Below are 15,343 nucleotides of genomic sequence, written 5' to 3'. Positions count from 1 at the left end.
TCATGGGCATTCTGTGTGCCAAGTTTGGGTCAATTTCATCTCTGATGGAGTTCAGAATGTTCTTTGATTGTAGGAGAACTATAAATCTCAGCAACTACAACTCCCAAGGTCCAGAGAATGAAAATGTATCCTGCCTATCAGATATTTACATGATGATTCATAACAGTAGCAAAATTCCAGTTATGAAGTAGCAACGAAAATAATTTTAGGGTTGGGGGGGTCATCACAACATGAGGAACTATATAAAGGGATCGGGGTGTTAGGAAGGTTGAGAACCACTGCACTAAAACAAAGTTTTTGCAGTTTAACCAACTTTCCCCATGTTTTTATGATAGAACCAATTAGGAAATGGCATTTATAACCCAGGAACAAAATTTGTTTTACATAGTGTAATGAATGCAAGCTGATTAATAATGAGAAGGAAGACTGAAATACTTATATGTTTTCAGTATGCAGCAGATCTGCTTTTAACATATAAAAGATAATTGAATACATTGAATTATCACCCCTTGGGCAACTGGATGGAAAACCATTAATTTAAAAATGAGGAAAAGGGGTATTCTAGATAGCAGAAAAATAAAGAATGTGGCAGGACCTAAAGGAAAAGAAAGGGTAAATAATTTAAAAATGGCCAGATGCCTGTTTTTGCCACTGATTCAATACAGGGTAGAAATGAAGAACCATTGGTCTAAACAGTATTCAAATATTTTCTTTACAGTCTGCGACCAGTATAGAACCCCGCTTTACAATCATCCAGCCACATCAGTACAGTGTTGACATTAGGTTAGGATATAAATTAAAATTTAACACCATTATAAAAGATACTTATAAGACCCTACTCTGACTATAGGTTTCAAAAAGATAACCTACACCTGAACCTTTATGCTAGCACTCCCTCCAGAACTAGCTCTCAACTCAAAAAGCTGTTCTTATGTCAAAGCAAAACCTGGGCCAAGCAGCAGCTCTTAACTCAAAACTCTTATATTGGGATGCTCTTAAGATGATATTTCATTGTACATTATTGGGTAAAGGAGTAGATTAATAAGGGATAATAAATATTAGACAGGGAGAGGTAAGTTTATAGTTTTTTTTTAGAATTGTTTAGTTGTAGTATATAATCTATATAAATAAAAATGTAATGTTCGTTTGTGGGATTAACATAACTCAAAAACCACTGGGCAAATTGACACCAAATTTAGACACAAGATTCCTCTCAGGCCAATGAGTGATTATAACTCCTAAAAACACTGAAAAACACAGTGGAAGAGACTTAAAAAGTCAAAAAACAAAAAAAAATGCATTACAAAGCATGTGCAAAACCACATATATACACAAACACATATATACGCAAATATATACAGGAATATATACACACATATGTACACACAAAACATATACACAGAAGGGGGCAAGAAAGGAAGGAGAGAAGGAGGGAGAGAAAGAGGGAAAAAGGAGTGAAGGAGAGAAGGAAAGAAAAAAGTGAAAGAAGGAAGGAGAGCACGAAGGAAGAGAAAGAGGGAGAGAAGGAAAGAAAGAAAGGTAGAGAAGGAAGGAGAGAAGGAAATAAAAAAATGAAAAAAGGAAGGAAAGAGAGGGAAGGAAGGAGAGAAGGAAGAAAGAGAAAAAGTGGGAGGGAGGGAAGGAAGGAAGGATGGAACCAAAGAGCAAAGGAAGCGAGGAAAGACACAGGTAGAGAAGGAAGAAAGAAGAAGGGAAAGAAAAAGAGGGATGAAAGGAGAGAAAGAAAGAGGGAGAGAAAGAGGGAGGGCTGGCCACAGCAATGCATGGCGGGTACAGCTATTAATTATTATTATTATTATTATTATTATTATTATTATTATTTATATCCCACCACCATCTCCCAAAAGGGACTCAGGGCAGCTTACAAGACACTACAAATGTAGTATATAACATAAACAGCACATGAGTATAAAAACAATATCACATAAAAATTATAAAAATAACCACTATCAACACAATAAAATAAAATAAAAACACAGTTTAAAACACAGACCATCTGTAGTTAAAACTAGCGGCATAGATGTAGTCTCAAATGTCTGTTTGCATGTTGTATTTTGTGTTTTCTTGATTAAAATGAGAGTTACTCTGAATCTGAAGGAATCTGAGGGAAAGTACTATGTGCAATTAGGCCATAAAGGAAGCTCTTGCCTGCACTCGGGTGGTGGAAGTCGGGATCATCTCCAGCTCCATCTATAGGATTTGGGTGCTCCTCTGGTCTGTCATTTGTCATTGTTCGGCGGATACTTTGATACCTGAAATTCCAAAATTTGGCATTACATACAGCATACATTAAATATATTGCAGGTTTTTCTGCTAGCACACCCAAAATATTGATGTGACTATAGGAAAATGTTAATTGGTTGTTGAAGAGCAGAAGAAAAGAGAAGCAGGGTAATTGCATACTAGTTACATTTATTTCCTCTCATTGAACTGCTTCTGTTCTAGATGCTAATTTAAAAAAATGTACTTAAGAACCAATTAATGCTCAAGTTTCTTCGTTTCCTCTTCTCTCAAAATTCATTCTCCTTTTGTATCATGCTTTTTCAAATGTAAGCATGAATTAGACACTATCACAGATCTTTATAAGACTTTTTCAGTTAAGAAGAATATATCGGAGCCCCCAGTGGCGCAGTGGGTTAAAGCCCTGTGCCTGCAGAACTGAAGACCGACAGGTCGCAGGTTCAAATCTGGGGAGAGGCGGATGAGCTCCCTCTAACAGCTCCAGCTCCTCATGAGGGGACATGAGAGAAGCCTCCCACAAGGATGATAAAAACATCAAATCATCCGGGCGTCCCCTGGGCAACATCCTTGCAGATGGCCAATTCTCTCACAACAGGAGCTCCTGACACGACAAAAAAAAAGCTAAGAAGAAAACAAAAATACATATAAAAATATTATGAAGATTAGTTTCCTGAGACCTCAGAGATCATTTTGTGCTTTCTGTCATCTGTTCTGATGACTTGTTTCCATAAAGAGAATTCAAAAGGATAATCAGCTTTAACGCACAAAAACTAATAATTATAAATTTAGAAAGGTAATGAGTGGTTTAATAACATAACCAGTAAATGACTCTACTAGTTCTTCTACAGATTTGGAAACATTTTATTTCATTCTAAAAGCTGCAGTTTTAAAATATGAAAAATAAGGACTGTGACATACCACCATTCCAAATATTACACTGCTGTCTATTCTGTTATACCTTTTGACATCTTTCCACCACTATAGTTCCCTGTCTGCTATCACCTCCTTTTTGCCTTGGAAACATGAAGTAAAAACAGACTTAACAACACTTCCTTTTTGTCATGAAATTAGGAAATCAGGGATTATGTACTGAATAGGATGGCATGCCAGACTCAACAAGACTTATACAACACCATCATTAAAGCCAAATATAGCTGCGTTGTGCATACACTTTTTTATTTAGACCCAGTTCTGTATATAAAGCACATAAATGCAAAAGCTTTACAATAATTCTGGAATATCCTGTTAACATTTTTCCACGTAATGATGTAACCATGCCTCTTCCATCATGGCTGAAAATAGAGGCTCCATTTCAGTGGTCACAAAAAATGTTTATGAAAACTTCCCTTTATGCCTTGGTTTGTATCAACAGTAAGTCAAAACTATGTCACATTTTCCTCCGTTGATTCAAAGAACTAAAAATGTCTCTCAAGGCCATGTTTTTGAGCTAATGCCAAGCCTTAGCTATGTTGGAAATTGTTGTTGTTGTTATTCAAGGCAGCTCAACATTTCTACATTAGACTAATGCAAAGAAGTTGCATGCTTTGCTATAATGAAACTTGACTGCTGCCAGGCAAAAAAAGTGAGGAGAATATTTCACAGTGTGCTGTCGCGCGCTGGACCTATAGTAATTGGCTTTTGAACAGGACATGCTCTTTGTGCCCAGCGGGAAGCCGGGGCACCTCGGATGAGAGGCCCTATGCGTTTTCCTATACAAAGTCTTTAGAGGCTTAAAAGTTTAACAAAGTTCTTTATTATTGCTTAGGTCTTCAACAAACAATCTTAGATCTTCAACAAATCAAACAAATGCTTCTTAACTTGTCGACAATGGACAGGCAACTTGTTTGGAGAACTATTTCTTTCCTTTACGAGGAAAACCCTTTTTAACCCCTCCGTGAGCAATCTGCTTTCTAGGTTTTGCTGGTGTGGGCTCTACTCCTGGCTCCAAAGTGCTTCTTGGGTACCCAAGTAGACCTACCAGTCAAGGCTCTGAAGAATTTCCAGCTGGAGTCCTTAGGATTTTTCCCATGAAAGTTGTAGGTCCGTTTCTCTAACCCCAACAAGGGTTGTGCTGTAAAGCTGTTTCTCTTAAAAGCCTTTCTTTAGAGATTGTTCTTAAATCTCTGAGGCTATAAATTCCCCAGCCAGAGCTTTTGGGACTGTTATCCCCCAGACTTTGTAAGAAACGAAGCTTCTCTACAGGTAGAAAACTTTCACATCCTGTAGCTGAGCTTCCAACTGTAAGACTGAACTAAAATGGTTCCTTTTCCCTCCTGAACCTGGAAAAAAGGGTGGAACTAAAACTAAAGATGATAGACAGGTGGTTAGCCCATGACTGCAGCCTAGCAGGAACCATCCAACTGCAAAATGCATGGCCAGAACAAGCACATGCAAACACTCAAAGAACGAAAGGGAGTTTGGAGCTCCTGGTACAGCCGTACCAGCACACGCAGTGCTTCTTTCGTACTACAGCTTTAACAATAACAATCTAAATAATTCTCACCGGCGATTCAGTTGCTCCATTTGTTGTATGGAGTTGGAACGCTGAAGAATTTGTTGGGCTGGAGGAGCTGTAGGTCGCTGCCACGTTGTTGTTCTGTTGACATGATCCACGTAGAATATCCTCCCGTGACTATCAATACGGGCTTCCCAATCTAAGGTATGAAGGAACATTGGAAAGCATAAGGGACTGGATAGTTTAGGGCAGCGGTTCTCAAAGTGTGCTCCGTAGAACTCTTGGGGCTCCACAAAGCATGCTGAGGGGCTCCGCAGTTCCCTCTTCCTCCTCCTCTTTCCGCCCCCTCCTCCACTCCAAACACTTCCTCTTCTTTCCTGCACCTCCCCATCTCCCAACTCCCTTGCCCCAAAAGACTTCCCCTGCCTCCCCGCATCCCCGGGGGTTTCTGTTATTATTCTTATATTATATAATATATAAACATTTCTTGGAGCTCCACAAGAAACTTTTGCTTCAAAAAGGGCTCTGCGGCTGAAAGCTTTTGAGAATCTCTGGTTTAAAGCAATGTTTCCCCACAATACTAAGGGGTTGCTTTCTACTCCCTTGTGTGAGGTATTCATTTTCCATCTTTCAAATGAATAAATAAAAGTTCCTCACTTGGTGGCAGAGCCTCATCCACTCTCTGATAGCGACTAACATCCTGACGAACCGACGGAAGTGTTCTCAGAGGCTGATGACCATTGGCTTGAGCACCTAAAAAACAAAAGAGTCCATTAAGATACTTTTAACATTAAAACAAGTAATAGCTTGAAATCTTCCCAAGGAAAGTGAAACTCATAGGGACAGAGCTCTATGGGACATTTTAGTGCTGTTTTCTTCCCCCTCATTGTGATGTATTAATTAATGGGGAAGGGAAGGGAACCTCTGTCCCAAACTCCAGGTCCTTCTTCTTCAGGACTACCTGAGAACAGAGATCTGCACAAAGAGGCAGAGGCACAAGAAGGATGGAAGCAATACTTAACTGACCACAGAGAGGAAGAGGGAGATGTCTCCTTGTTCAAGGCTCTTAGAGAATATGTATCTACCAGAAATGGCTATGTGCACATATGTGAAAGCAAACCATCACTTCAGCTAAGAGCTTTGTCAACGGCTGTTATCTAAGCCACTGACCAAGATCCTGCATCGTGAAGTATATATGTATCATTCAGTTGCACCTCCACAGCTATGTCTCCTAATATTACTCTCTTCAAAAACCACCTTGCAAGCATGACAGCTTCTCACTAACATGACCATAGCTATGAATAGGTTTTAATTGGTTTAATTTTTTGCAGTTGTTACCTCCAGTGGCTCCATCCACCTCGGAAGCAGCTCCCTCACAAGCCTCCTGGGACCCACTAGCCTCTTCCTCCTGAGACCGGTTATGTGCAGCTGCAGCCTGCAAACTTTGCCTCCGCTGCCAGATTTCTTCAGCTTCATCGCCATCCTGCAGCCCACCTGCCTCAAGCAACTGCCCATCCTCTGAAGCAGTTGGTATGTTGACTGCAGGCAAAGATGCCTGGGTGCATATCACCTCCTGAGTCTCTGAGGGAGGCTCACTGCCAGTGGCCTCTGCTGTACAGGCTCCTTCTTCCTCCTCCTGAGAAGAAAAGGCTGGCATTTCAGGGAACCGTGCACTTTCGAAGGAAGAACATCGAGTATCAACAGATGAGAGTCGGGTAGCTGTGCTTTCATGGCAGGAGCCATCAGCCCCTTCCGCATCACTCTCTCCTTCCGGCCTGGTACTTGATTCACTAACGCTTTCTGTACGAGCAGGGTCACTCGGTTCAGTTTCTGATGAAATCTGAGAAGGTTCTGATCCCTGATCCACAGATTCGGCTTCTGTCATTCTGCTTCTATCTTCAGGAGCAGACTCAGATGTTTCAGCATCTAGAAGAGCATTTGGCAGCTCGGCTTCCTGAGATGCAGATGTTTCTGTGGGAGCCAGATCTACTGGCTCACTGTCCTGAGACACCTGAGGGGTTCCAGCTTCTTCTCTTCCCAGATCCAATTCTAGAGGTCCTTCCAGGATCTCCTGCTGACATTCTGAAGGTTGTGAGGACTCTCCTATTTCTGGTGCTGGATCATTTTCATCAGGGCCCTGGTTTGGCATCTGGCTTGATGAACAATCTAAGAAATTTTCTTCCACAGTCCTGGTGGCACCATTTAACATCACTAAACCACCACCATCGTCATCGAGTGATGGCTGGAATCCTAGAGCCTGGTGGTATTCATGCTCCTCCTCATCAGAGTCAATATGAAGCATAGCATTAAGTCTCGTGTCAGTAGGGAAGCTACTTCTTAATTTTGGGGATGCACCAATAGCACGTTCATTGCAAGCGGAAGTCCCAGATCTAGAATGATTGCTTTGATCTATTGCATCTAGGTAGTCATTCAAGGAGTCCTGGCGACCTCTGGGGGCCAATGATCCTGAAGCCACAGAGTTCAAATCCTCTGGATCTGTTTCTAGAGTTGCACTAGTCCTCAAAGAATGCCGCTGGATGGCTTCTCCAGATGATTCCTCAGAGATTGGGCCATTTGAACAAACCGGAGGTGAATCTTGATGTCCTGCAGGCATATCTTCGTCATCAGATGGGCTACCCAAGTCCCCATTTACAGAGTTCACTCCAAGAATGGTTCCCACAGTTTCTGGTGAAGCATCTAGAGAAAGAGGAAAAGAAATTATTGCACAACATTCAGAGATTTGAAGAAACACTTTACTAAGGGGGAAATTTCAAAAGCTTTGGTTCAACAAAACATACAGAACTTCAGGACTATCTCATTTGCCCGATGATTTTATAGCTCTTTTTAACCTATCATAAAGATTTATGATTTATGGTGGCTAAGCAGGTTAACCCACTGAGCTGATAAACTTGCTGACTAAAAAATTGGTGGTTCGAATCCAGGGAGCGGGGTGAGTTCCTGCTTTTAAGCCCAGCTTCTTCCAACATGCAAATGTGAGTAGATAAATAGGTACCACTTCTGCGAGAAGGTAATGGCACTCCATGCAGTCATGCTGGCCACATGACCTTGGAGGTGTCTACAGACAATGTTGGCTCTTCGGCTTAGAAATGGAGGTGAGCACCAACCCCCACAGTCGGACACGACTAGACATAATGTCAAGGGAAACCTTTACCTTTATGTTTAAAGATTTATAATGAATCCTAATTATGCAGGTCTTGAAATATTTGCTCTATCAGTTGAGAAGGAAGAGGAAATATAATTAAAATTGGAGGGGGGGATCAACCCATAGAACAAATTGGTCCATTGAGTCTCCTTTTTAAAAACTATTAAAAATCCACATTTACAATTATGAAATTCACCCACTAACTAAGTTTCTCCAAGCTGTCAGCTCTTTCTAGCACATGTATCATGATCAAGGAACACACACCCCTTTTTACAGGAGATTGAATAGTGATGTAGCAATGGGGACATGAGGTTGAACTTTCACAACGTAAAACAAAAACAATGCCTGTGAAATGCAGGAGAGCCACAAACTCTGGGCACATGCTGTAGTGCAGTAACCTATGAAAGAGAAGTAAGTATCAATATCAACTTACAAAGATATTATGTACCAAGGATTGAAAGGAAAGTGAGAACTGTTTTAGAACACATACCATTTCCCACCAAGAATGGCACATTTGTTTTTATTAATTGGCATATTTAATATTTAATGGAGTAATGAGAGAGAGATTGAGCACACCCTCCAACAACACTAGTTTTAAGTTTCATTCTGTTTAGATTTGGCAGTTAGAAAATAGATTTGGAAGCATTACACAACCCAACACACACAAAAATCTCGCCATCTTGGTTTTTAGGCCTGTTTCTGAGGTTTTTTGGGTTGCTGATTCAATAAAATTGTATTGGATAGATCACATCAACTCGAATTTCTTCGATCTAGTTATCATTGTTTTCTATGGGAGAGCAGATAGATTGGTATACGGCATATGTTCCAAATCTCAAAAACTAGAGATGATGGGGGGAAACTGATACAATTTTTGGAATGAGCAGGACAAATATACCCAGAAACAGGTCTAACATTTGAGGCACCAAAATGTGTATTGGCTAGTGTAATCTATCACGGGAACACAGGCAGCATGAAGGAGTTGCTCAATATAAATCAGAATATGCTAGATAACAGTGTGATACAAATGAATACATATGAGAAAACAGCCATTGTTAAACAAATAAAGAAAGGTCAAAGTAGGATCACAAAAAGAAAAAGTTTCCTTGACAAGTTTTGTGTGTGTTAGGAGCAACTTGAGAAACTGCAAGTTGCTTCTGGTGTGAGAGAATTGGTCTTCTGCAAGGACGTTACCCAGGGGACACCTGGATGTTTGATGTTTTACCATCCTTGTGGGAGGCTTCTCTCATATCCCCACATGGTAAAGGATCAACCACAAAAACAAAGTTTTTGCAGTTTAATATATGTTTCCCATGTTTTTATGATAGAACCAATTAGTAAACGACATTTATAACCCAGGAATAAAAATTGTGTTACATAGTGTAATTATTATTGAAACCACACGTGTCAAGCTCAAGGCTTGTGGATCAAATCCAGCCCACTATGTCATTTTATGTTGCCCTCCTCCAGATGCTGGACTACAACTCTTGTATCCCTCATTCTTAGACATCATGCTTAGAGGTGATGGGAGTTGTGATATAGGGACATCTGGGAGGCTGCAGGTTGTTCTGTTGAGTCAGGAGTGGAGTTTGACTTTGGATACAGGACTTGTGGATATGATGTCTGACTTTAATATGTCATCTAACCTTGCCCCAACCTCAAAGACAGCCACAAGTACTGTTGGGCTGCAATTCCCATTACCCCCAGTAACAGGAATCCCAGTCCCCATGGCAGATGATAAAAAGTGGTGGGAGTTGTCATTCAATGACATCTGAGGACCCAAACTGGGTAAACCCTAAAGAACATTAGCCACTATGTATGAAAATTAAAGTTGGCCCTCTGTGTCCATGGATTCTCTGTCCATGGCTTCAATGGCCATTTGAAGGCAACCATGAAGCTGATGTGGCCCTTGATGAAAATTAGTTTGACACCTTCTGATTTACACTAATGGCATATCAGTTGGGAGCTCAGAGGGAAAGAATACATGGAAAGGCAACATGGAAAGATGTAGGCTTTCATCTTTTTTCTGTACAGTCTTGGGAGACATAAAACATATCTACTTTTTTCACAGAGTTGTACTTCTATTTCGTTGTGAGCTGGGATGCTGATCTACTCAAAGCAGGGTTACAGTTTGGATTTTTTAAGCAATATCCCTTTTACTTCTAGTTTTTCTTCTTCTTTTTTGTTTATAAGGATTCTAATGAATATCTCTTATGTATTGTTGCTGTTGCTTCATGCACTGATTTATTTGCTTAATTATTTCCCAATTTTTTCAAATATGGGACTCAAGGCAGTTAACAATCTAATTTAAAACAATGCGGTTTTGTGAAAACAAAGCAGTTAAGGTCAACTATAAATCAAACATGACCCCAGGTTCTGTAAAGTAGATGTAATCTAAATATGAAAACAACTCACCTTCGTGGATGGAACACGTAATCTCGACTTTGAACTGCAGGCAACCACTTACATGGTCAGCTGGAAGTCTTCTACCAAGGTTATAGCTGAGAATTTGGTCTCTGAAAAAAGAGAAAAATATAGGAGTGAACCCATCTGTTTTCTAAACTCTTAAAATGTATTAATCTTTAGCTGAAAGCTGGGGAAAGATTTCACAAAAGAGTTTCACAGACCACCAAAATTATTCCCACCGGCCTTTTGCTGACTTTGATTGCTGCAACAGAGTACAAAAGTTGTTTGCAGGAGAGAAGATAACAAACTGAAAAACTACCAGTCACAGGACATAGGACACACATCATGATAAACAAATCTATCACCTTTCCTCTTCCGTCTATTACTATTAAAGGAGGAAATAGGTTGGGGGGGGTATATTTCAAAATTGCAAAATCTTGCTTTGTGAAAATATTCTGCCCTCTTGTGGCTCTGACAAATGTCTTTATATACCTGAGCTGAACACCACACTATTTTATTTTGGAATTTAACAATTTGGTCAGTGTAGTTATTATAGATTGTACAACAGACAGCAACACCAATTATTTTTATTGGCAGAAAAAAACATATAAAATATTTTGTTTTATTCAGGCTTCAAGATGGCATTCCAGATATTTAGCCTTTAAGAGCATTTTTGGGATCATGAGGATCTCTCAGATTTTATCCTATCGGCTTTCTGGCAGCAATACTGCAAAATTATTAATTCTTTCCCACAAGAACAATATACAGGAAGTTCCATATAGGTTCTGGAGGTTTGTTCTTAAATTGAATTTTATGTAAGCTGGAACAGGTACATTTGAAAAGTGGAACTTGACAGATAGATAGATAGATAGAGAGATAGCTTTTATACACACTTTCTCACACACACATATGGAGTTACATTCTCTCTCTCTATATATATATATAGCAGCCACCTCTCCACAAAAGTCAACATTGACACTGAAATACAATGCCACCTGAGCTCTGCAAGTGCAGCATTTTTCCCAATGAAACAGTGAGTGTTTGAGGACTGGGACATCCGCAGGGATACCAAGGTGCTTGTTTATAAAGCTATTGTCCTCCCAACCCTGCTATACGAGACATGGACAGTCTAGAGACATCACATGCAACTCCTGGAACGATTCCATCAGCGTTGCCTTCGAAAAACCCTGCAAATCTCTTGGGAAGACAGGCAGACAAATGTCAGCGTGCTGGAAGAACCAAAGACCACGTGCATTGAAGTGATGGTCCTCCGCCATCAACTCCGCTGGACTGGTCATGTTGTCTGGATGCCCGACCACCGTCTCCCAAAGCAGTTGCCCTATTTCCAAACTCAAGAATGGAAAACGGAATGTTGGTGGACAGGAAAAGAGATTTAAAGATGGGCTCAAAGCCAACCTTAAAAACTCTGGCATAGACACTGAGAACTGGGAAGCCCTGGCCCTTGAGCGCTCCAACTGGAGGTCAGCTGTGACCAGGAGTTCTGTAGAATTTGAAGAGGCACGAATGAAGGGCGAAAGAAAGAAATGTGCGAAGAGGAAGGCACATCAAGCCAACCCCGACCGAGATCGCCTTCCACCTGGAAACCAATGCCCTCACTGTGGTAGAAGATGCAGGTCAAGAATAGGGCTCCACAGTCACCTACGGACCCACCGCCAGCACACCGATCTTGGAAGACAATCCTACTCGGACAACAAGGGATCGCCTGAGTTAGTAAGGAGTTTGTTTCACTGCCTGTGCCCCTGTTCAGAGGATTTCACTTCACTTTCTGTCCCTGTGAGAATTGGATTTTGAAAAATGTAGCTTGTTGTTGAAACAAGGATTGGTGACAAAGCTTGATTGGAGACACCTTATCCCCATGATAGCATGTTGAGGAGTGGATTTCCAAGGGGTAGATTTCTCTCACTTCCTGATGTATCTCCTCCTTCCCCCCCCCTTTTGTAACTATGAGTCATTTGTAAATCGAATGTTTGTAAATCGGAGACAGCCTGCATCTGTTCTTTGAATCCCTATCAATGAATGCGACATGGAAGAAATTAAAGTGACCTCCAGATGGCAGCCACAGACTGTAATCCAGCTCTGCTTGAATACCTGAGGAAAACATCTTGAATGGATATCTAAGGATTCCTTTCCATCAAAGAATATACCAGCCTAAAGAAGAAATCTGGCCAGGTATTCTTAATCAAAAATTGAGAGTATTGAAAGGGTTACACGAAGAAAAATTATTCAGAACAATTTCTGAGCCATTTGTTTGGTGATACCAACAGTATAACAGAGCGAGATTATAATTTTAGTTCTTAAAAAGCATGTGATCAATTAAACAATATCCCCAAACTTGCTTATAATGACGATGATAATACTCTAACATCCAGCAGTGTGCAAATTCATTCAAAACAACTGGTCAATTGGGATATCACAACTCTTGAATTTTAGGGTGTTTTTTTTTTTTTACTGGAGCAAAAGCAAACGCAGTACTCAAAATTTGAATATGATTGCCTTGTGAACAAAAAAAAAAATCAGTATTTTTAGGGAACACTGGGAATAAGATTGAATGTTTTAAGCTAATCAGCCCAATGGGATTCTATTTTTGTGAGCCAAGCAGAGCCAAAATTAGCCTGGCCTACCTTGTCAAATCTGCAATGTATTTTGCTTACCTGCATCAATACCACCTTGGAAAAAGCTGACAATTGTTTTCAAACTGAATGTGTCTTTCTCCATTTATGCAACGTGTTATTGTGGTGGGGAAATCTGTGAAAAAGGAGGCCATTTGTTTACAAGCTGTGTTGAGTCTTGATAGCCATGTGACAGCATGCCGACACTGCAACAAACTAGAAATTTCACACAACTGAGGAGAAGCATTGTTTTTATACTATTGGGTGCCTGTTGTTTTTGAGTATCAAGTGTATTAAGAATGCTCTGGTTCAATGTGTGAAATGAAGTATCGCAAAAAGAAGGACTAGCAGCCAGATGAAATCAAAAAGACAGAACGCTTTTGGATTTCAACAGATGTGGACCAAGGAACTATTTGTCCCAAACACTCAGAATGTTTCCTGCCCATGTCTGAATGGAAGCTCCTCTCACACAAACGGTCAAACAACACTTGTGTACTCAGCCTCCTGAACACAGTCCAGAATATTGCTTATAACACACTGAGAGTCAACTTAAGAAACAACTATACTGTGTCTTCCCAGATGGAAAATGTGCGTCTAGTCTGCTGAAACTGCACCTATGATATACACACGTCATGCTGATCTCTCCCAAAGGGGATTGCTCTTCTGAACAACTAAAGCAAAAATAGCACAGGCAATATACATGATCCAGCAATAAACTACCTTCCTGAGGACCTTATCATAAAGGCCACTGGAATTGTCACTGATTGTGGTGAATCTGGAAGTGCCTGCTGAAGGGCGTGGGGAACCCGTCACCCACATCCCGCATCACCCAGATTACCAGCATGCCAATCTCACTAGGGGAAACATCAACCATGTGGATATCCCTCATTGTTTCTGGTGCAATAATGGATCCCTCCCATGTTGCCAGTGACAAACATCGGTTCCACTATAGTTTTCCTATGGAGCCCTGCGGGAAGTTCGTCTGCACTGTGGGATGGGAGCTGGTGGGCTCCGTGGGGAAACTATAGCTAAAACAGTGTATGACACCAAAGTAAGCCCCATCTGATGAGGTCGTAAGAGAAGCACATTTATGAGGTACTGCCTAAGTCAGGCCTGCACAGCATACAGCTCCTTCGCTGGTCGGCCCTTCCCATGCCTGTCTTCCTGGTCAGTAAGAGAGAACGGAAAGAAGAGTGGTCTGCATAAGTTTTCAAATATATATTGGCTCTTTACAAGTATCAAGTTGTACAGGCCAAGCCAAAGTTTTCTACTTGCAAGAAATTTTTGCGTGAGCCTAGGTATGTAGGTATACAAAATAGGTATAAAAATCAAACATTTACTGATAATAAATCAGCATTTGCAAGGCTTGCTAAACAGGCTGATTTTCCTTTTTATGAAGTATAGCTGAAGTATTTTCTGCAGAGTCTGCTGTAAACACTGCATCATGTTGCTAACAAGTTCATGTATATGTCTAAAGAAGACACTAGGTGCCAAACCTTTTTTTTTTTCATGATCCCAATGTTGAGCTAAGGGGACCCCATTTGGACTCAAGATCCATGGTTGAAGAAGCAGTGTTTTGGAGCTTCTGGACTATCTACTGCAGTGGTTCTCAACCTGTGGGTTCCCAGGTGTTTTGGCCTACAACTCCCAGAAATCCCAGCCAGTTTGCCAGTTGTTAGGATTTCTGGGAGTTGAAGGTCAAAACACCTGGGGACTCATAGGTTGAGAACCATTGATCTACCAAAACCTCCAGTGCATTTTAGGATTTGCCCTGTCACCAGTATCATCTTGTATGTGGCTCCTGGCACTATTTATGAAAATGCTTTTCATAAATGTTGCAGAGATTATATTTCATGTTCTGTGTTGCAAGGCCTCAGATAAATGATATGGTGTGCTTCCTCCTTAATGTTTACATTCTTTATTTCCAGCAGTCCAAACTTGGAAAAATTTCTTTTTGCGAATTGTAATTCCCCAATTCCTACAGCCAGCATGGACACACTGATTACTCTCTCTCTCTCTCTCTCTCTGTGTGTGTGTGTGTGTGTGTGTGTGTGTGTGTGTGTGTGTATATTCTGGCGTATAAGACTACTTTTTAACCCAAGAAAATCTTCTCAAAAGTCAGGGGTCGTCTTATACGCGGGTGTAGTCTTATGCATGGGAGTTGTCTTAACTCTATATTTTAACTGGAAAAGTTGGGGGTCGTCTTATACGCCCAGTCGTCTTATATGCCGGAATATACGGTATATATCTCACAGCGTGACATGTATAATTTTTAGCATATCTTCACCGTGAGAACACTTTGTACTATCAGGCCTCTTAATTCTAAAATCAATTAGTCTCTTACTGTAAATATAAAAAGATAGTATCAGGTAAGATATATACTTGCTATGCCAGAACCAAAAAAATTCAGTTTAATAAACTGAAGAACAG

General features: G+C 40.6%; 1 protein-coding gene across 4 annotated transcripts in view; it reads right to left on the bottom strand.

Annotated features, from left to right (window-relative positions):
* HECW2 (HECT, C2 and WW domain containing E3 ubiquitin protein ligase 2) overlaps positions 1 to 15,343 on the bottom strand; it is a 271,624-nt gene that overhangs the window by 85,848 nt on the left and 170,433 nt on the right. For all 4 annotated transcript variants that reach the window (XM_060780832.2, XM_067470757.1, XM_060780840.2 and 1 more), the window contains exons 8-12: positions 10,293 to 10,393; positions 6,056 to 7,414; positions 5,375 to 5,470; positions 4,766 to 4,916; positions 2,170 to 2,273 (exon numbers count right to left, since the gene is read on the bottom strand). In XM_060780832.2, the coding sequence (XP_060636815.2) occupies positions 2,170 to 2,273; positions 4,766 to 4,916; positions 5,375 to 5,470; positions 6,056 to 7,414; positions 10,293 to 10,393 (1,811 nt within the window). The remainder of the gene's footprint in view (positions 1 to 2,169; positions 2,274 to 4,765; positions 4,917 to 5,374; positions 5,471 to 6,055; positions 7,415 to 10,292; positions 10,394 to 15,343) is intronic.

The sequence above is a fragment of the Anolis sagrei genome, chromosome 1 (genome assembly GCF_037176765.1).
Source record: "Anolis sagrei isolate rAnoSag1 chromosome 1, rAnoSag1.mat, whole genome shotgun sequence".
NCBI classification, from domain to species: Eukaryota; Metazoa; Chordata; class Lepidosauria; order Squamata; family Dactyloidae; genus Anolis; species Anolis sagrei.
This window is presented reverse-complemented; position numbering and strand designations above follow the sequence as displayed.